Consider the following 21427-nt stretch of genomic DNA (forward strand, 5'->3'; position numbering starts at 1 on the left):
GTCCATTGTGGTTCCTGATAAACTGAAGAGGCCCGGTTTTAAGCCTGTCAAACAAATACCAGCATTCAGTATTTTGAAGCAAATCCTAATTCCGAGAATTTCTTTTCCATTGCATTTTTCTGGCTCCTCTTGATAAGCAAGGCAGTCCTCAGTTCTCTGAACTGTTTCTATAGCAAAATCGTGGACCTGGGCCAAGTTATCCAGCTCCGTTAGGGTTTAGATGCGTTCCTGGACTGGCCCAGGAACTTGTCTGGGGCAGCCCTCGAGCTGCTGGTCCAATCCCGGGCGTGCTGAGGGTGAAGATCGAGACCCCCCCCACCCAGGCCTTTTTGGAGCCCCCCAGGAGCCCAGAGGAAAAGGGCTGGCAGCCTCTGCGGGGGGGGTGCTGGGCAGGGAGCGGGGAGGGGAGTCTGCCAGGAAGGGCTTTCTCGCTTTCCTGAGTCACCTCTCCCCACTAAGCAGCTCCTTCCACCGCTCCTTCAAAGTCAGAAACACACAGGTTCTGAACAGAGCCCAGCTTTTGCCCTGTGTCCCTTTCATTCCAACGCTTGAGGTCCCAGAAGCAGCAGCAGCCTGCTTAGCTGGTGAGAAATCCACACTCCTCATTTGGACGTGCCTTTGAATGTAGAAACTCTCTCCCTGGACTCCCTGGGATGCCCTGGCCCCGGGCAAACATGGAGCGTTCAGACCCACCCTGATGCAGAGAAAGGGGCGGTATTAATGACAAAACAGACCCTCCCAAACCGCCAACTAGATTAAACAAAGGAAAGCTTGCCCTTAAATGAGATGGATGTAAAGCAGTCAGCATATATGCACTCACTGAAAGATGGAAGTTTGGCGGATGTTGTCGTTGTGGTCCTGAGGGTGGGCAACGATGCTCCAGACGTAGAGAGTACCAGACCCGCTTTCTCCATATATCAGCCTCCAGCTGCTCCTACAGACACTCTGTGCCCAGATTCTCTCATCGTTTTTTCAGTATTAATAGCATTAAGAGAGTTAATTACAAAAGTATTTCAGTTGACGGCTTTTTCTCTTCCTCTCTAAGTGTTCGTAGTTGGCCAAGTTAACTTTATACACTTAATATCTGTGATTTCATATGATCCTGAGCCAGGGCTCTTCATTTACTGGGAAACAAGCCTGTTTTCAGTCTCTGTTTATCAATCTGCTTCCAGTTATTCAAAGACTCCAGACCTGGGAGGCAGCCTATGAAATGAGGCAGAGTGGAGTCCCACGATGTGAGCACTAGCAATAAATACTCTGCTCAAACATGATGGATCCCCTGTGCTGTGAATCAACATCGATTTATCTGCAGTTCTTCCCCTCCAGAAAAAAAATGTATGGAATTTGGAAACAAAGTAATATAGCGTACAATTAGAGGGGAACAGAATCCAGCAAAGGACTGTCTGTATCACTAAGGAGAGCCACGCCATGTGCTTCCTGAATCCCCATCATCTGAGTGAACATTTTCGTATCCATGGCAACTTAGGTCTCAGAAAACCAGGACCTAGTATCAAGAACATTGGCTGTGCACGGATAAGCCATGTGACAAGTTACTTAATGGAGTTGGTTTTCTCATCTATAAACTGGAAGTATTCATACCTAGCACTAGGATTTCATTCTGAAAGGATAGTTATGCCCCTCTGTGGTTGCAGGCACACAGAATGTAATGACATTTGCATTTTACTAGTATTCACAGCGTTCACTTTTTAAACATTTTCCTGTCTAAAGCACAGCATCGTTTTCTTGCGTTTGTGCTTTTTTCCATTTCACTTGGCATGTGACCTTTCCACTCACTCACTCTTATAAAATCACCCTAAATGACTAGAAGTTAAGAGAATTATAGCATATTAAAAATGTGTCGTGTGCATCTGGCGTGACCAGGCTTTCTGCAGCCCATAAACCCACCAATAGTAACAGTCACTGGGGGTGTGTCATCAAAACAAAAAATACAGATGGGAAGTTCTGGTTCCCTGATGGTCACGCTGCCAAGGGATGGCTCCTGAGCGTCAGATACCTCTGGACTGAATTCTGGTTTAAACAAGATCCAAGAGGTGAACGCTTGAACAACAGAGCCCCCTGGAGAAAATGCTGGTGTTTTTGCCTATTTAATAATCAGTATCCTTTATCATGGGCTTCTCTGGTGACACAGATGGTTAAAATTTTGCCTGCAATGCAGGGACCCAGGTTCGATCCCTGATCCTTTATTATGGGCTTCCCAGGTGGCACTAGTGATAAAAGACTCGACCTGCCAATGCAGGAAAGGCAGCTTCAGTCCCTGGGTTGGGAAGATCCGCTAAAGAAGGAAATGGCAACCCACTCCAGTATTCTTGCCTGGGAAATGCCACGGACAGAGGAGCTTGTGGACTACAGTCCATCGGGTCACAAAGAGTTGGACACAATTGAACACGTGCACACATACACGCACATTCTTTATTATATTCAGCTTCCTATCTTTGTCTTTGCCTGACGTTTATCTGCATTTCTTCCTATTTGCCACACCCTTGCAGATGAAAAGCACAGTTTTAGAAGCCTCTGTTTTATACACAAAGCCTCTCCTGGGTCCACTCCTCCTTCCTTCCAGTCAGACCCTCCCCACCCCTCCCCTAGGATGGCTGTGATGGTCTCCTCCTCAAGTCCCCACATCCTCAGTCTTCACCAGTCTGTCTCCTCCACCAGTGGCAGTTAGACTTGACTTACACACAGCCCTGATTGCATTGCGCCATGCTTGTAAATTCTGGGCTGTGTGTGTTGCACCACAGCTTTTTAAAAAAGAAGACCTTTAAGAGATGCTCCCATGCTTACCCAATCAAGTAGAAACTGATCTGAAACGTGAAGCCCGCTGTCATCCGCAGGAGCGCTTTCAGCCTTCTCCCGCCCCCTCTGTGGCACTGCCCTCTTCGTGCCCCACTGGTTTCCTTGCTGAGGGATCTGCCCGTCCCTTCTCTCCCCTCCTTTCAGACTCCCGTTCAGTGATCTTTCCAGCTGTCCCTTCCTGTGGGTGCCCTCGACCCTTTTTACCCCCATCTAGATCTGTAGGTTTTATGCATCTGAATGTGCATCACGGCCTATGTCTCGTTTGGCCTTGGCTGGTGTTTGTTCTCGACAGTGAGGTCTCTGCAGGGGATTGTAGTCTGCTGTTTGTCTCTGTCTCATGGTGCCAACACAGGACCATTCAGCGAGAAGTATTAGTAACTGTTCCTTGGTTCAGCTTAACACTGGTATGTCCAAAGAGGAAGTATGATTAAGTGTTCAGTCACAAAGTCATGTCCAACTCTTCAGGACTTCATGGACTGCAGCACGCCAGGCTTCCCTGTCCATCACTAACTCCTGGAGCTTACTCAAACTCATGTCCATTGAGTCGGTGATGCCATCCAACCATCTCATCCTCTGTCGTCCCCTTCTCCTACCGCCTTCAATCTTTCCCAGCATCAAGTTCTTTTCCAGTGAGTCAGTTCTTCGCATCAGGTGGCCAAACTATTGGACATTGGAGCAGGCCCACCCAATCCAGTGTAGCCTCCTTTTATCTTAATGACATCTGCAAAGACCCCGTTTCCAGGAGATGGAACTTCAGCGTATCTTTTTAGGGGACACAACCCACAACAGCACCCTAACAGGTCTTTGCTCTGGGGGCTGAGCCAGCCTGATCACCGTGCTAGTATCTACGGAGGTGCTGAGCTTTGGGGCTGTCATGCTGCAGGTTACTAAAGGTCACCATCTCGCCTCTTCCCTCCTGCCCTAAAGTGCCCAAGCCCAGCCCCAGGCCCCTGTGGGCCCACCTATCTGTCCAGCATCTGGCGTGTGCAGGCAGAGGGTCCCCAGTGCCACCTCAGCCAGCAGACACGGGGGTGCCCACCAGGACTCCGCAGAGCTCCTGCGCCCCGCCACTGCAGAGCTCTCACAGGAAGCTTGGAAGTCAGCCAGTCTGCACCTGGGCAAGCGGGATCCAGCCTCAGGCCAGCCCCTAGTTTCAGCTTTCAAAGGGAAGCCAGGACACATGAGCATGTGTTGTCTCAGGGCCGTTCCTTTACCTGAAGTGCATGTTCCGGGATAAGGACGCTAGCATCCTCGCTTAAGTTGATTCATAGCTCAAGTGTAATCTCAGCGGTGGCCTCCCCAACTGCCCTGTCTAAAACGATATCTCTCCCACCACCCCATCCCTTTCCCTGCGTTAGTTTTTGTATTTGTCTTGCTTATTGCTAACCTGGTTTTTGAGCTCACCCTAAAGACGTTTTGTTGTTTAGTCACTCAGTCATGTCTGACTCTTTGCGACCGCATGGCCTATAGCCCGCCAGATTCCTCTGTCCATGGGATTCTCCAGGCAAGAATACTGGAGTGGGTTGCCATGCCCTCCTCAGGGCATCTTCCCGACCCAGAGATCAAACCTGTGTCTCCTGCATTGGCAGGTGGATTCTTTACTGCTGAGCTGCCTGGAAGCCCCTAAAGATGTAACCCTTTCATCTTTCACTTACTCATTCAGTCATTAATTCACACAACAAATAATATTACTGTCCAGCATATTTTCAGAATACACCATATAATATGCAAGTAACTGATAGTCCTCAAAGACAGAACCCTTTCTCAGTACTGAGTCGCTACAGTCATTATTCAGTAAATCCTGTATGAATGAACAAGTGAGTGAAGATTCCATGAGAGAGTTGATCTGTATAAGACTTTCATCTCAATCTTGCAGTAAAATTAAATGCACAACCCTCCCAGGGAATCTTGCCCAGGACCAAACATTGAGGAAACAGTGTGTGAATAGATAGTATCGTGGCTAAAGAAATGTCATCTTTTGAAGAAGATGAGTCTTTCATTATTTTTAAAATGGTTCACAATTTTTAAAATACTGGTGGAGATAAAGATGATTTTCAGGAGGGAGCAAGCAATGAATGGTTTGTGATTTCTAGTGATCCTGCAGGAAGGCAGCCATGCCAGAATGCAGTGTAATGGCCCTTACTCCACCGTGATCAGACAGAGACCAGTGACCAAAAAGAAAGGTAGCTTCAGACCTTTATTCAAAAATGCACCATCCAGGGTTGCTTCACAGTTGTCCCCATGCCATGATAAAGTGTCCCCAGATCAGCCCAAGCCACCAAGAAATGTCACCAGACATGTTCTGCAGAGGCTAACATACCCATTAGACCCAGGAACTGTAGTTCCTGGAGCCAAAGTATTAATACTTTTAGGGACTCATGCAAATGTTTGAATTTTAAAATCAGAAGGAAAAAAATGAACGTTTAGGGGAAAGAAAATGAGTGAATATATTATAAATAGGACTTCCTTTGTGGCTCAGCTGGTAGAGAATCCAACTGTAACATGGGAGACCTGGGCTCCACCCCTGGGTTGGGAAGATCCCCTGGAGAAAGGAAAGGCTACCCACTCCAGTATTCTGGCCTGGAGAATTCCATGGACTGTATAGTGTCAGACATGACTGAGCAACTTTCACTTTCATATTATATTAACATATCCATCTTTATACCATCACAGACCTAAAATACTGGTTGGATATTTTTTTAGGGCTTCCCCAATGGCCCAGTGGTAAAGAATCCACCTCCAATGCAGGAGACATTGTTTGACCCCTGGGTCGGGCAGGCAAAAATGCCTAAAGGCTCTGAACATTAGAATATAGCCCCACTTTCAGGTATCCTGGAGCTAAGAAAGCCTTCAAGATACATAATTCCGTGAGAAACCTGCAGTGTGCTCATGCCAGAAGAGTTAAATCCTCAGTTATTTAGGAAAAAAACAGCTCTTCCAGGCTGGTTCCATTTTCCCAAGATGCCTAGGGTTCACAATAACATATCTTAGAAGAGAGATGAATGCCATTGCCCCATAAAATACTTTAAGCTCCGACCATCTCTGCAACAAAGCACGCAGCATGATGCCAAGAGAAAATGACTGCTAGTGCTGGGAAAATGCATTTTCTCAAGGTGCTGCGGCCGCTGTAATTCACACCTTCTGAAGTGGAGACAGAAGCGCTGTCGGGGAGGTGGGGAGGTGCGGGCCGCCGGGAGAGGAGAGGTAATGACGGCATAAGAGAGGTGCCCCGCTGGGAGACTGCACGCAGCTCGCACAGTCGGCGCTGAAATGAAGGCCCCCTGAGCAAACACCGCACAGAGAAGCCCCGGTCCTTCGTTCAAAGGAAAATGAAAACCAGCAGACCTGTAAATCCCGCCTGAGTCCCCGAAGTCACTTGATTTAGGTAAATTGGCAACAGATGCGGGCTCAGCACCTTCTTCACATCAGCCCTACCCTCACTTCGCTTCTGCACTTGAAATAGTTTAGACCAGAGTCATCGGGAGGAACTCATAGTCCACACGGGGCTGTGGCTTCAGTTACAGTGCTATGCGCATGCTAAGTCACTTCAGTCGTGTCCGAATCTTTGCAACCTATGAACTGTAGCCTGCCAGGCTCCTGTGTTCATGGGATTCACCAGGCAAGAACACTGGAGTGAGTTTCCTCCTCCACGGTGCCTTCCCAGCCCAGGGATCGAACCCGCATCGCCTTCATCTCCTGCATTGGCAGGCGGGTGCTTTGCCCCTGGCACCACCTGAGAAGCCAGTAGCACTGTGAGCAGAAGCCAGCATCCACCATTGACCAGATTTCCCCCGCTATTCATCTCCTCATAAATCTATGTTTAACATGCTACTTGGAGAATCATGAGCCCACGCAGACCTGCCTTGACCATGAAAATGTCGTGAGATACCTAAGAGTATGCTGAATGTTGATAGCCTCTGCCCGTGTTCCCCAGCCTCGTAGGCTGTTACTCCAAACTGAAAATAAGGGTGTTGGTTTTAGAGAAACTGCAGATGAAAAGCTACTGGTGCGGGGAATATACTCGGATACCCATAGGCCTGCCTGGCCACGTCCTGACTCCAGCATCCAGGCCTGGACCCCCAAGGGGACCCCGAGGCATCCTGGGCAGTTACAGTTGTAGAGTTCAGATTCGAGTGCTGATCCGGTCCAGTTTGGGGTTCAGCCTCATCTTCTAGATGGCATTTTATACATCAGGGCCCCCAGGTGTGACTTCTTTCTTAAGTTACTTATGCAACATGGTGAGCAAGTTGAGGGGACCCACCCCAGGGCTCTTTCTAGCAGCAGGGCTCCCCTCTCTTTCTCTGTGTTCCTAACAGTCTTGTCACCCTGGGAACTCCCCCGCCCTCCACCCCTGCCCCCGTGTCTGCTTCCTAACACTTTCACATTTACACTGTCCTTGAAGGATTTTCTTCTCTTGGGTAAGATGGCTGTAGTGGCCTCCTGGGGTAGGAATTAGAATACTAAGTGAGAACGACGGAAGGAAACCAGTTTTTATTTTACTGAATCATTCAATTTTTCAATTTGACACTATCGGGAAATATAATACATTCGTTTTTTCAAATTTTTCTGATGCTTTTCCTAGCCTGTACTTCTTTTTTTTTTTTTTTTTTTAATTTTTAATGTATTTATTTGACTTCACCAGGTCTTAGTTGTGGCACAAGAGATCTAGTTCCCTGACCAGGGATGGAACCCAGGCCCCCTGCATTTGGGAGTGTGGAGTCTTAGCCACTGGACCACCAGGGGAGTCCCTAGCCTGCACTTCTTTACGCGGCTCTCAGTGTATATAGGTCAGCACCCTTCTCTCCTCTTCCGGTTGCCCCAAATCCCCCTACTCCCCAAGCTGAATTGGCTTCAGCTGGCCGTGGGCTGGTCGTGGCTGGAATGCTCTTCAATGTTTGGGAGAACTAAGGAAGAAACTTAGGAGCTGACACCCACTTTCCTTATAGTGTTGGCTACAGTTCAGTAGGGCTTTCCAAAGCTTAAACACAAGGAAAAGTTTTAGCCGAAGCAGGGCATACACTTTTGTCATTTTGCACACAGGATTCTATTTCTGCTGCTTACACATTACGATGCAAAAGCAAACACAGAGGCCTTCCTGGTGGAACAGTGCTTAAGAATCTGCCTTACCATGCAGGGGACGCTGGTTCAATCTGTGGTCGGGGAGGATTCCACATGCCTCGGAGTAACCAAGCCCATTCAGCCACAACTAGAGCCCACCCTAGAGCCTGTGCTCCACAGTTAGAAGCTGGTGCACAGACACTAGAGAGTGGCCCCCACTCAGCCACAAGGAGAAAGCCCTTGTGCAGCCGTGAAGACTCAGCCAAAAATAAATAAAATAATTCTTAAAATAATTTTTTTTTAAGCAAACGTGGAATAAAACCCAATGAGTAAGAAGAAAGTCTTTCATTTCCAGCTGGTGGGACTTTCAGACCATACAAGTGTGTTCTGTTCTCCAATAGCAGGTAGCTGGGCATGTAGCCTGTATTTACTGAGACTTTGAGAGGTAAAACCAGCTTGCATCTCTAATGAACTAGAGTACCACACGCAGCTCTGTGGTTTGACTGATGGTTAGTCCACTTTTCTGAAAGGTCTTAAATGTGCCTTAATTTTTTTTAAACACCATCCTTGTGGAGAAGGGGGACAAAAAGAAGCAAACGTAGAAAAATATGGGAAACCTATTGAAAATGTGTCCATTTCCCCAGTACCCCTCGACTCCCCCTTTCAGCAGAGCTTTCAGCAGAGCTTGTTATTCTTTGCCTGGAAAAATCCTGCATGTCGGCAGGGCACCCAAGGCTGCAGAAAGGGAGGGGGCACCCGGCTTTCTGTCTCACGTCTGACAACCTAAAACATTCAGGAAAAAGTGGAAAACCGTATTTCATTGTGTGACCTCTGTGTGAAGCCAAATGTCTGTTGTTTTGGAAACAGCTAAGGGATTTTAAATGATAAACTGAGGCATGTTAAAAATTTTAAGAGTGTTTTGACCAAAATTGATTTGAACCAGCAGCATTTCAATCTAGCAGATAAAAAGCAGTAAGAGGCTGTATAAAGTGAAAGTCTGTTTATAGGTAGAAAGGACTGGTAACACTGAGATTATACTGGCAAAAAGACAGGTTGGTTATTTCAAAGTTACTTTCCTTTAGAGAATGTGATGGGTCAAACAGATTACCTAACCAGCACTGATAAGGTGATTCCTGATGGACTGGTTTAAGATTCCACTGCTGACAGAGCCGATACTGTGGTGAAGTTTAAGTCTCAGTTTGGTGACCTGGAGCTTCGCATAATTGACTCCATGTTGCGTCTTTTCTTTTTAGCAAGGATCATATCGTTCCCTTCATATTGAAATCACAGCTGTATTATATATTTTAAATTTATTTATTCTTCATTGGAGGCTAATTGCTTTGCAATATTGTGTTGGTTTCTGCCATAACAAGTGTATTATATTAACTAGCAATCATAGTAAGTTTGCAGTTTTCAAGCTAGATTTTAGGAATGAGGATGACAGTTTTAACCTATGTCTATATATTTATATGGAGAAGGCAATGGCACCCACTCCAGTACTCCTGCCTGGAAAATCCCATGGACGGAGGAGCCTGGTAGGCTGCAGTATTAGGGTCGCGAAGAGTCGGACATGACCGAGCGACTTCACTTTCACTTTTCACTTTTCTGCATTGGAGAAGGAAATGGCAACCCACTCCAGTGTTCTTGCCTGGAGAATCCCAGGGACGGGGTCGCATAGAGTCGGACACGACTGAAGTGACTTAGCAGTAGCAGTGGCATATATTTATATATACACATACATACCTGTATATATCTATATACCTACATATAAATATCTACATCTATACACACACACATATATATATATGCACATACATCTGTATATCTTTACATCTATATTCTTTATGTATATAGACATAGATATGTATTTCTATATATATAGATTTGTCCCCCAAAGCTGAGGGACTGTAATCAGTTTATACAAATACAAATGTAATATTCTGTCTTTGCAAAAGAGCTACCATTTTCACATTAAGACATTTCTTGTTACTGATGTTTCTGAAGAAAAATACAACTTCGTTTTCTCAATCCTTGGGAAAGGATTTACAAACTTAAACATAGCACAGACCTTGTAGCAGGAATAGAAGATTCTGCTTCCGCCTGCAGATTGCCGTTTATAATTGAGTTAGCGTATGTCACAGGTCAAGAGCTGTTTAAATTACACCTGCATATCTTAGTCCTGCCTTCCTTCATAAAAGAGAAAAGCATATAATAGATACAACGAAATCTCATTAGTGTCTTTCTTTCAGGGATTAATAAAATGTCAGGGTGCATAATTTATACATCAGTTATGTATATGGATTTAATTCTAGTTGTTCATCTTCTGAAAGGCAGCTGGTCAGCAAGACGTCGCTGATAAAAACACGTTGCCTGTAAGGGCAGGAGCTGAGGCTGGACCTGGATTCCAGCATTTCAGGGCCCTGCCTAGTGTTTAAGACTTATGTTGGAATTGAGGAATGAGGTTTATTTGGTTTGGTTTTGCTTTTTTAGATGAATGCTCTCGACTTTTTTGGTTGGGGTTTGGGGGGCGGATCTTTTTGTTTCAGTTATTTCCCATTTGTTTATTCTAGGAATAGTAAATTCCGAAACCCATTCAGGCTCCCGTTACTACAGCTATGGCCAAATGGGAAGCTTGCCGCCACCCTCATACCCACACCAGCTCCACTCTCAGGTGAAACCCAGGTGCTCAGCACTCACCCGAGGGTCCCCTCCCCACCTAGGGTGGCTGCCAGCCCCGCAGGACCTGCTCTTGTTTTCAAGTCTTCACCAGATGAGTGCTCACCAACCTCATCCCAGCCTGATTTCCCAAGGATTGTTTACATCTTCAGCCTGGCAGCGATTTCAAGCCCACTTCCTACTCATTTCATTAGGCCCCATATAACTGTGCTCTAGAGGGTTTATGTAACAGTGAATATTCACCTTTAGCCAAAGAGTTGGTTTCAGAGCCACACAATAGTATTTTCAGAGACCAGTGCATTCTTAGTGAGATGGACAGATTTCCAAGTAATAGTACTTCTGGAAATAAATGTATAGTGATCTACTGGATCTAAATTCACTACTTCCCCTTCCTCTTTCAAGGCCACATTCCACAGCTCTTTACCCTTGAGGCTGATGAACTCTGGCCCCCAGTGAACCTTGCTGTGCCTAAATTTCCAGAGTGCTCGGCCCTTCCGGCACAAGCAAACTGCATGACGGACATTTAAGGTAGAGTCTCGGTGTGGCCAGCAAGCAGTCACCGGCCGATTGCTTCAGGCCAGGTGTAGACTGTCCGTGGGACACAGGGACTGAATGAGCGACGTTAGCTCTCACGGAAACAGTAAATCCAGTAGAGGCACAAATTCAGGTTTCTGGCCCGTAAGTGTAGGGAATGAGGATGCCTGGGCCAAGTGGTTAGAGCCAGGAGCAGGATCTGAGGGGGAGCCATTTGGAGCCCTCCTTTTAAAGGGCAGGGGGACCACGGTGTTCTAAGTGATGGAGAATCACAGCTATCAGGGAGGAAGGTGGAATTACATCTGAAGGGAACAGAGGCCACTAACACGGAGAATCAAAGGGTTGAGGACCAATGGTATAATTTTTGCCATTTCCAGTTACATATTTTCCATTTCCATTTACCTACATTACTGTTATTTACTTAGTACTTTTCTTTAAATGGACTTAACCATTTTTTACTTAGTGAAAGTCACTCAGTCTGACTCTTTGCGACCCCATGGACTATATAGTCCATGGAATTCTCCAGGCCAGGATACTGGAGTGGGTAGCCTTTCCCTTTTCCAGGGGATCTTCCCAATCCAGGGATCGAACCCACGTCTCCCACCTTGCAGGCAGATTCTTTACCAGCTGAGCCACAAGGGAAGCCCAGGAATACTGGAGTGGGTAGCCTATCCCTTCTCCAGCAGATCTTCCCGACCCAGGAATCAAACCTGGGTCTCCTGCATTGCAGGCGGATTCTTTAACCAACTGAGCTATCTGGGAAGCTTAAATCTGTGCTAAAAGGACTTCCCAGGTGGCGCTAGTGTTAAAGAGCCCACCTGCCAATGCAGGCGATGTAAGAGACACGGGTTCGATCCCGGGTCGGGAAGATTGCCTGGTGGGGGGCATGGCAACCCACCCAGTATTCTTACCTGGAGAATCCCATGGACAGAGGAGCATGGTGGGTTATGGCCCATAGGGTTGCAAAGAGTCAGACACGAAAGAAGCAACTTGGCATGCATGCTAAAAGGAAAATGTTTATAATTTCCTTTGGAAATTTTGTAATGCGCCCATGAAATGAAATACCCGTAGTGCTTGCTATAATGATAAGGCGGTGATAAAAATATATTCTATGAAAATTATGTGAAGTTCTACACTCTTGCCTCCAGAAGTGTCCAGATCCATTCTTTCTTTGTTAAAAAGGGAACATAGCAGGTATGGGTGGCGGAAAACACAGTCCAGTCCCAACCAGAGCGGACCTAAGACCCTATCTTTGAAGGATGGAAAGAAAATTGAGAGGAATTAACTTTGTCACCCTGAGATTGGATGTTGTTTAACATCCAGTCCGTGAGTAACCTTAAACCACCTCCAGTGCCATCAGTGGGACATGTTCCTCCCGCGAGTTGAGGGTAGGACTAGAGGAGAGATGATGCTATGGGCCGATGGTAACTGCAGTCTCTGCAGAGCAAAGGGGAGCTCTGCCATCCCGTTCTGATCCCCCAAATTCTAAAAGGCTGACCCCCTCAGCCCCTGGCACAGTGAGGGGCACACAGCATAGCCTTAGCAAAAACCTACATCAGGTCTCATCAGCCTTCTAAGAGCTCTTGGCTCTGTTTCATAAAAAGTAAGACATTAAGTTAATGGTGATATTTCATATTTCATAATATCACATCCCTCCAAGAAAGGGATATTGATAGAAAATTCTAAAAAGTGTAAAGCCCAACAAAAATCAGCCAGTGAATAGATCCCATGTGATGCTCAAAAAGACTGTGTAGATGCATTTTGAATCGTCTTGAAGGGAAATGAGAAATGTCTTTGTGAGTCTGATCAGAATGCGTGTCCCGTCGCTGAGGAGGCTCCTGGGTGTCCTCCAGGTCCTCGAACAGTTGGGTCCTCGACCGGGCTGGCTTCCTTCTCCCAGCATTTCTTGCTCCTCAAGTGCCCTTTCCTCTTCTCATTTCTCAAACACCCCTGCCTGTCGCTCGTATTCAGCAACTGAGTAAGAAAGAGCCTGGAAGGCATGCTAATGCTTTGCGGTGTAATTGCTGCACCCTCCTTAAAAGTATTGTCAAGAGCATTTCATTTTAAGATTTCACCCAGAATTGCATCAGTATTTTAAATGGGCTATTTTCTATAACCCATATCACTATGAATACAAGACATTAAAGTACTAACAACAGCTTGGGAACTTAATTTCAGAAGTGACTGCGCTGCATTTCTGAAATTTGCATGCTTTGAGCAGGTTTTCCCCCAGATTAGCCCTCAGCCAAGACATCGCCACACAGAAGGTAGCTTCTTACAGTAAATCATATTTTAATATTTGATTTCAGTAGAACACCAGTGCAATCAATTTCACAGATTAACGTAATTTACTTTTAATGAGCTCAAAGGCACTAAAGTGATAGTGTTACTGTCATTTCTTAGACATTCTTAAATAGTATAGATTTTTATCCCAGACAAGTGTTTACTGAACTTGCTGGTGCTTTAACCAATGCTGGAAAGGCTCTGACATCAGTTCACAGCATTTTGAAAAGTCTTTATTATTGGCCCACTCACTAATGAACAATGAATGGTCTTAAAGGAGTCTCTAATAGCCATTTAAATTTTTTAAAAATGAAACCTCACTGTGCCACTCTTATGAAGAGTCCCTCAATAGAAATGCCCGAAATCCAAATGAATATAAAATTCCATAATATAGTCTCTTTTTCAGGGAGAAATTGAGAATATGAAACATCTGACTTCTCTGCTTTTTTTGTATGAAACATAAATGTTCATTCATTGACAAAACCTTAATTTCTCCAAGCCTTAGTTTTCCCATCTGTGTTGTTCAGATGCTCAGTTGTGTCCGACTGTTTGTGACGCCATGGACTGCAGCACACCAGGCTTCCCTGTCCATCACCAGCTCCCAAAGCTTGCTCAAGCTCATGTCCATTGAATCAGTGATGCCATCCAACCATCTCATCCTCTGCCGCCCTCTTATCCTCCTGCCTTCAATCTTTCCCAGCATCAGGGTCTTCACATCAGTTCTTCTCATCAGGTGGCCAAAGTATTGGAGTTTCAGCTTCAGCATCAGTCCTTCCAATGCATATCTAGGATTGATTTCTTTTAGGGCTGATTTCCTTTAGGATTGACTGGCTTGATAAGGAACTCTCAAGAGTCTTCTTTAGCACCACAGTTCAAAAGCATCCCATCTGTGAAGTGGGGATAATCCTGTTTGGCTCACAGGGCTGTTAGAAAACAGTGGAATACTGCATAAAAAGTACTAAACAGGGACTTCCCTTGTGGTCCAGTGGCTAAGACTCCGTGCTCCTAAGGCAGTAGGCCTTGGGTTCGATCCGTGGTCAGGGAACTAGATCCCACAGGCCACAACCAGAGATCCCTCGTGCTGCAACTAAGACCTGTTGTAGCCAAACAAATAAATAATTTTGTAAAGTACTGAACACAGTACCTCAAAAGTACTTTTGTAAAGTACTCAACACAGTACTCAACCCAGTACCAAACAATTTTGGTTTATAGTGGAAGCTCTTAATGTCATTATCACATGGTCCAGAGTTGGAACCATCTGGCCCTGAAGAGACAAGAGCGTCTGTTGCATTCATGGGCCCCAGGGGGAACGGGTCTCAGCCAAGGGTCTTTAGAAGCACATCCAGACACTGTCCGGGCTTGAAAGTATTGGTTCTGCTTTCCTGAGCATCAGATCCCTTGTCTTTGTGACCCAGCTGCCTTTTAGGAAAAGAACAACAGTTGAAACCCTGGGGATTTTCCCCAAAAGAGAGAAAGCACAGACGGGGAAAAGCTAAAGCAGAGCTTGGCCCCTAGAGCCCCTGCCTCCCTCTGTTCCCCTGGTTCCTGGTCATCGTCAGAACCCCCTGCCTTGGGATCCCCTCTGGCCATCTGCCTTGTGTCACTTACCCCTCCTGAGATCAGAAGGAAACAGGGGAGCGCAGCTCTTTAAGAAGTGGGGGCCCCACAGTGAATTGGGAACCATCAGGTATATACAGCTGTGAGACTACTCATTTTCTGGGGTGTGATCAGAAGCTTGCCCTTTCTAAAAATATTCATTTATTTATTTGACTGCACGGCTCTTATAATTTTGGCATGTGGGTATCTTCCCTGACCAGGGGTCAGTCCCAGGCTCCCTGCCTTGGGAGGGAGGAATCTTAGGCACTGGACCACCAGGGAAGTCCCAAGCCTATCCATCTTAAAGTTTAGGAAACTATGTCAAGGACCATATGAAAGGTAGCCAGGATCAGAAGTTTCTTACCCACCTCGCTAGCAGAGGAAACAAATCCAAAACGGAGTCTCTATAGATTCTTCAGTGGCTGGGCAAAGACAAGAGGATGCTGGTGAAGAGTGGGGCACTTTATCCACAGCGTAGCTCTGCCTTGGCCCTACTGCAAAGAGAAGAACCCCTGTTTTTTGCCCAGGGTGTTGGCAGACCTACTCAGAGCAATGTTTGTGCTCCTCTAGAATTCTTTCTAATCTAATACCTAATGTAGTTCCCACCACAATCCCCTGCAGCTAAAATATCGTTGAGTTTCTTACTGAAATACAAACATCTTAACGCAGTGTTCAAGGTCTTTCCCAATCTGACCTTGAGTTCTGACCTCATTTAAGGCCTATAGGTCCCAGAACCAAAACCTCACAGCAGACTCAACCTGCAGTTCTCTTTCCTTTCATTCCCAAAACCTAGTTCTACAAAAGATAACAAGCATTGGTGAGGATCAGGAGAAGTTGGTGGGAAAGGGGAATTGTTTAGTCACTATGAAAAATAGTGCAGAGGTTTCTCAAAACATTAAACATAGAACTACCATGGGATCCAGCAATTCTGCTTTTGGGTATGTTCAAAGAATTGAAATCAAGACCTTGAACAGATATCTGCACTCCCATGTTCCTAGCAGCACTATTCACAATAGCCAAGGCCTGGGAACAACCTAAATATCCATTGACAGAGGACCAGATAAAGAAAATAAAATATACACATATGGTGAAGTATCATTCAGCCTTAAAAAAGAAGGAAATCCTGCCATTTGCTACCACATGGATGAACTTAGAGGACATTATGCTACGTGAAATAAACTTGACACAGAAGAATAAATCCTGCTTGATCCCACTTACATAAGGCACCTGAAATAATCAAAGTCGTAGAAACCAAGAGTGAAATCATGGTTTCCAGGGGCTGGGGTGAGGGCTTGGATCAGGCGATGTTGGTCAAAGGTGCATACTTTCACTTATGCAAGAAGAAGTCCCAGAGTGCCTGTAAGTTTAACAAGACTGTATTGTATACATAAACATTTGTTAAGAGGGTAAATTTTATGTTAAGTGTTCTTATCACCAAAAACAAAACCCAAAAAAACCCTAGTTGCAGTGTTACTCCTCCTGAAGTGCTTTCCAGAACCCCATGCAAACCTGCCTCCCTGGTTCACCAGGTGTGTGCTCCGTCACTCAGACGTGTCCAACTCTCTGTAACCCCATGGACCGCGGCCCACCGGGCTCCTCTGTCCATGGGATCTCCCAGGCAAGATACTGGAGTGGTCACTATATCCTCCTCCAGGGGACAGACTTCAATCATTTTACCAAGCACAAGGTTTTCTCAGAACATTGTAGAGGTTGAAGCCCTGGGGTCTGCCTGGCCTCAGCAGGGGGTGGATCTTAAGCCTCATTGCCTCACACATTACACAGAGACAGCAATGCTCCCTCCTTCAGGGGTATTTCTAGGAATTAAATGTCCAATTTGCATGGGACGTTGAGCACGTTTTAAGGGTTCAACAAATACTGACTTGTTACTAGACAGCTTGTGTTCACAAGTGGAGTTAGTGGGTTATATCCTTCCCCAGCGAGGTTGTGGGCTGCCCAGGGTGCGTGCATGCATGCGTGCATGCTAAGTTGCTCTGTCGTGTCCGACTCTTGCGACCCCATGGACTGTAGCCCACCAGGCTCCTCTGTCCACGGGATTCTCTGGGCAGGAATACTGGAGTGGGTTGCCATGCCCTCCTCCACTTCTCTGGTGGCGCTAGTGGTAAAGAACCCATCTGCCAATACAAGAGATGTAAGAGACGCAGGTTCTGTCCCTGGGTGGGGAAGATCCCCTGGAGGAAGGCTGCTGAGGGTGAATCCTTGTATTTGTCTACCTTCCTGCTTCTGCGTCATGTGGCCAGTACCTGTGATGAAGTGAGTTGAATGGAACTGAGCTGAAGTCCCACAAGATGGCAGTAGCCACCAGTTCCAGAATCTTCCTTCTGGAACCCTACTTCAAAGCTGGACAGGCCAAAGTGACCCTCCTTTAATTGACAGGAAGCAGCTGGTGGAGCTGAGGTCATTCCCAGCTTCCTGCCACCAGTGGCTATTTATTGTGGTGCAACCACCACGGATGAAGCCAGAGAGAAGGGAGCTGAGCTCCTCCTCCCCACCCTGGGATCAGAGTCCTCGCGGGTCTCCTTGGTGTGAGGATGGTCCAGGGGAAGGCAGATGGCTGAAGGGAGGGTGTGAGTGTTCCTCACTCAGTCGTGTCTGACTCTTTGCGACCCTGTGGACTGTAGCCCACCAGCCCCTCTGCCAATGGGATTCTCCAGGCAAGAATACTGGAGTGGGTTGCCATGCCCTTCTCCAGGGCATCTTCCCAACCCAGGAATCAAACCCATGTCCCCTGCATCGCAGGGAGATTCTTTACCGTCTGAGCCAATGCGGAGGGAGGGGGCGGAAACCAAATACCAGAAATTCTGACAATAGACAAGGAGCCGAAGAATGGATCGCCGTGTAGCCTGCAAGCCTTGAGGAAAAAGCAAGGGAGGAAGGGGGGAACAAGCCAGCACAGGTGTCGGTGGGACCAGAGCCTCTTCCTGGTCATCAGAGGAACCCTCAGGACATGTCCTGATGGCAGGACTTTCGTACACAGGGCGGGTGCACCCTGCCTCTCCATCTTAAATGGAATGTGCTTTAGCTCTGAGTCACAGACTGAAATTTGCAGCAGGAGGAAAATATGGACAATCATTAATTAAAATTTATTTATGTACTTGTCTAAGTGAGACCCAATTAGCATCCCCAGGATTACTGTCTTCATCATCATCGCCCCAGTTGTCATCTCTTCTACTAATCAAAATTTACATGGGCCTAGTGCAAGTCAATCAATACACTGACTTTTTAATGTGACGAATAATCAATACATTCATTTCTTGTGCCCTCAAGGTCTGAAAGCTCCCTTCGCCATTGATTTATTCTTTAATTAATGGGGGAGTAAATTGTTATACAAGACTATTTCACCTGTATTCATTCCCCCATTAGAGACATCACCTGCTCTGAATCCAGCTTTTTAAAGAAGTATCTAGCTCCTGTTTTCCAAAGTCTTTATTTTCCACAGTTCAAGTGGAAGGGTGACTAGCTCACATCCTCGTCCTTGGATTTAAAAGGTCATCATCATGTTAGCATAGTCTCCCACCCGGAATACAAGCTCTGTGCTCTTCTCTGGAGAGCTGGTTGCCCACCACCTGGGTTTGCAGCCCTGCGCCATCATTGCCCATAGTTTAGCTGTGGTTCTCAGACCTTAACGATATCAGGTCACCTGGAGGGCATGCTGACGTGCCAAGGGCTGGGCCCCACCCTTCCCAGGTGATGCTAACAGCTTCCCAGCTTTTAACACCTTCCCAGGTGATGCTAATGGTGCTGGTCCAGGAACCACACTGATAAGAACCACGGAGTAGGAGGAGTAGGAGGGTCTAGGACTCCAGCGCTCGTTCTGCTTGGTAGGTTCTAGAATCCAGGGCCATGGTCAAGAAGACACTTGCTTTTGCTTAACTGGTATGAAGATGTGTGTGTGTGGGTGCTTAGTCGCTCAGTCATGTCCAACTCTTTGCGACCCCATGGGCTGTAGCCAGCCAGGCTCCTCTGTCCATGGAATTCTCCAGGCAAGAATACTGGAGTGGGTTGCTATTCCCTTCTGCAGGGTATCTCTCTGACCCAGGTATCAAACCTGCATCTCCTGCCTTGCAGGCAGATTCTTTACCGTCTGAGCCACCATGGAAGCCCGTGTGATTTCTTTTTATTTATTTATTTATCTGGCTACACCAGGTTTTAGTTGTGGCATGTGGGATCTAGTTCCCTGACCAGGGATTGAACCGGAGCCCCCTGCATTGGGAGTGCAGAGTCTTAGCCACTGGACCACTAGAGAAGTCCCAGTGTGTGTTTATATTAATTCAAACAGTACCTTGGAAATGCCCCCACCCAGACTCACCCCTCATTTGAATGCTAGTGTAAGAGAAGAAGCTTAACTTACAGGTTTGGGGGAGGTGATGATTTTTAAATGCATTTATATGTTTGTGATTGAGTTAGGAAACTTTCCTGACTCTCAAAACGCCCTTCCCACACTAGCTGGGATTCTGGAAGCCTCAGAATTCCCAGAGGACTGGATTCTAAAGAAAGAAAATTCCTGATTACAGGCTGTGTGTGTGCCTTAGTCACTTAGTCGTGTCCGACCGACTCTTTGCAACCCCAGGGACTGTAGCTCGCCAAGTTCTGTCCACGGGATTCTCTAGGCAGGAATAGTGGAGTGGGTTACCATTCCCTTCTCTGGGATTATAGGCTGTAGGAATCATTTTTTCTTTTTAAAAAAAAAAAAAAAAGAATTCAAAAGAAGAAAATAAGAGGTGCAAAAGGAAACTATAATCTACCAGAAGGTCTGGGAAGGCTGTTCAGTATATATGAGTCACTGAAGCATCAGAAAAGAGGTGAAAAGTCAATCAGAGTCAAGTGAGTGTTGTTAGTTTCAGCAACATCTCAAGTAACTGGAAGGTAATTAGGAATGTATTTTATTTTAGCAAATATAGTTTTACCCTTCTTACAACGTGACAGAGAAGGTCCTTTTAAAGTGAAGTCTCCAGCCCTAAATCCTTATCAAGTCATTCATGTTTCATCCAAAAGAACATAATATCTTAAACTGAAAGCCAAGAGTAAGATTTGGACACACACATTCCAAGATGAGAGTATGGTACAGTTGTGATCTGGTGAATGGGACATGGTTTTTACTTTCTCTTTCTTTCTCTTTTAGAAACAGGAAAGATCGACCAAGAGATCCACAAGTACAACACCCCGGGATTCACCGGGTGCCTCTCCAGAGTCCAGTTCAACCAAATCGCCCCCCTCAAGGCGGCCTTGAGGCAGACCAACGCCTCAGCTCACGTGCACATCCAGGGCGAGCTGGTGGAATCCAACTGCGGGGCCTCCCCGCTCACCCTGTCACCCATGTCGTCCGCCACCGACCCCTGGCACTTGGACCACCTGGATTCAGGTAAAGTCCAAAGCCCTGTCTTGGGTGGGATGCTTTCTTTCTTTAAGCCTCAGTCTTCTCGTCTGTAAAATGGGAATTAATAACAGACCATCGCTGGTGACGTAGTTGGGGGATTAAAGAAGTGAAGGAGCGTGTGAACACAGAGTACTTAGCACTTCCAAGGCTCAAAACGTAACACTGTATTCTTGCTCGGGGCCAGAAGTAAATAAGTTGAAGGGAAGGAGTATAACATTATTGACTCTTCTGCATTTAAGGGAAATAATGAGATGCCTAAAAGGATATCTTCAACGTGACTGTTGGATGATCTGATCAAATCACTTCCTTGCTTCTGCCTTTGTGATTCAGCTGTCTTGCAGCCCCACCATCCACGTTCTAATATTAAAAGGTTACCTAGAACTGTACAGATTACTCTCCCAACCATGTATGTATACAAACAACCCTGTAGCCTTCCAGGCTTTAGGGGTGCATGTAGGCTAAGAAAGCTCAGTGGATTTTTACCACTTTTGCGGATAATAATACTGGTCATTTGAAAGCATAGCACTAAAATGAAGGGATGCAGCGGTCGACTACAAAATTAATTGGATGCAAATTCAGTGTCCACATGGCTCTGAGTGGTGGGGAGCCCATGGGTCCCCCTCCTCACTCTACCAGATGGTCGGGCTGCTTGAGTAAGGCTCTCCAAGTCTCTGCTTTTTCACCCCTAAGGTATGAAGTGGGCAAGATCTCGGAGACACCTCCAGACCTACTGATGAGTCTCCAAAGTGATGGCTGACTTTTGCTGACGTCCAAGACAGGAAAGGGCGAGGAAGGGGCGGGAGGCCTGGGGTCTGATACCATCACTGCCTCTGCCCAGCAGTTTTCTTAACCTTGTTCCTCAGTCTCCCCACATCTGAAATCAAGACCTAACTTAGAGAATTCCTTGCAAGATGATGGATTTAAAACACTTGGCAGAGTGAGCCATCGACACGGAGCAAACTGGACAGAAGTTTAGCTGCAAAACTAAACACTAACAAAGTGGTTGCTTTTATTATATTAGACACAACTTGCTGTGATGTGTGAATGTCCAGTCAAGGCTTTCTGGTCCTC

General features: G+C 46.3%; 1 protein-coding gene across 1 annotated transcript in view; it reads left to right on the plus strand.

Moving 5' to 3' along the window:
- The window catches only part of CNTNAP2 (contactin associated protein 2), a 2213955-nt gene that overhangs the window by 2156324 nt on the left and 36204 nt on the right, over positions 1-21427 (plus strand). Inside the window, exon 23 of the mRNA XM_061165994.1 lies at positions 20102-20341. Within this exon, the coding sequence (XP_061021977.1) occupies positions 20102-20341 (240 nt within the window). The remainder of the gene's footprint in view (positions 1-20101; positions 20342-21427) is intronic.

The sequence above is a fragment of the Dama dama genome, chromosome 18 (genome assembly GCF_033118175.1).
Source record: "Dama dama isolate Ldn47 chromosome 18, ASM3311817v1, whole genome shotgun sequence".
Taxonomy (NCBI): Eukaryota; Metazoa; Chordata; class Mammalia; order Artiodactyla; family Cervidae; genus Dama; species Dama dama.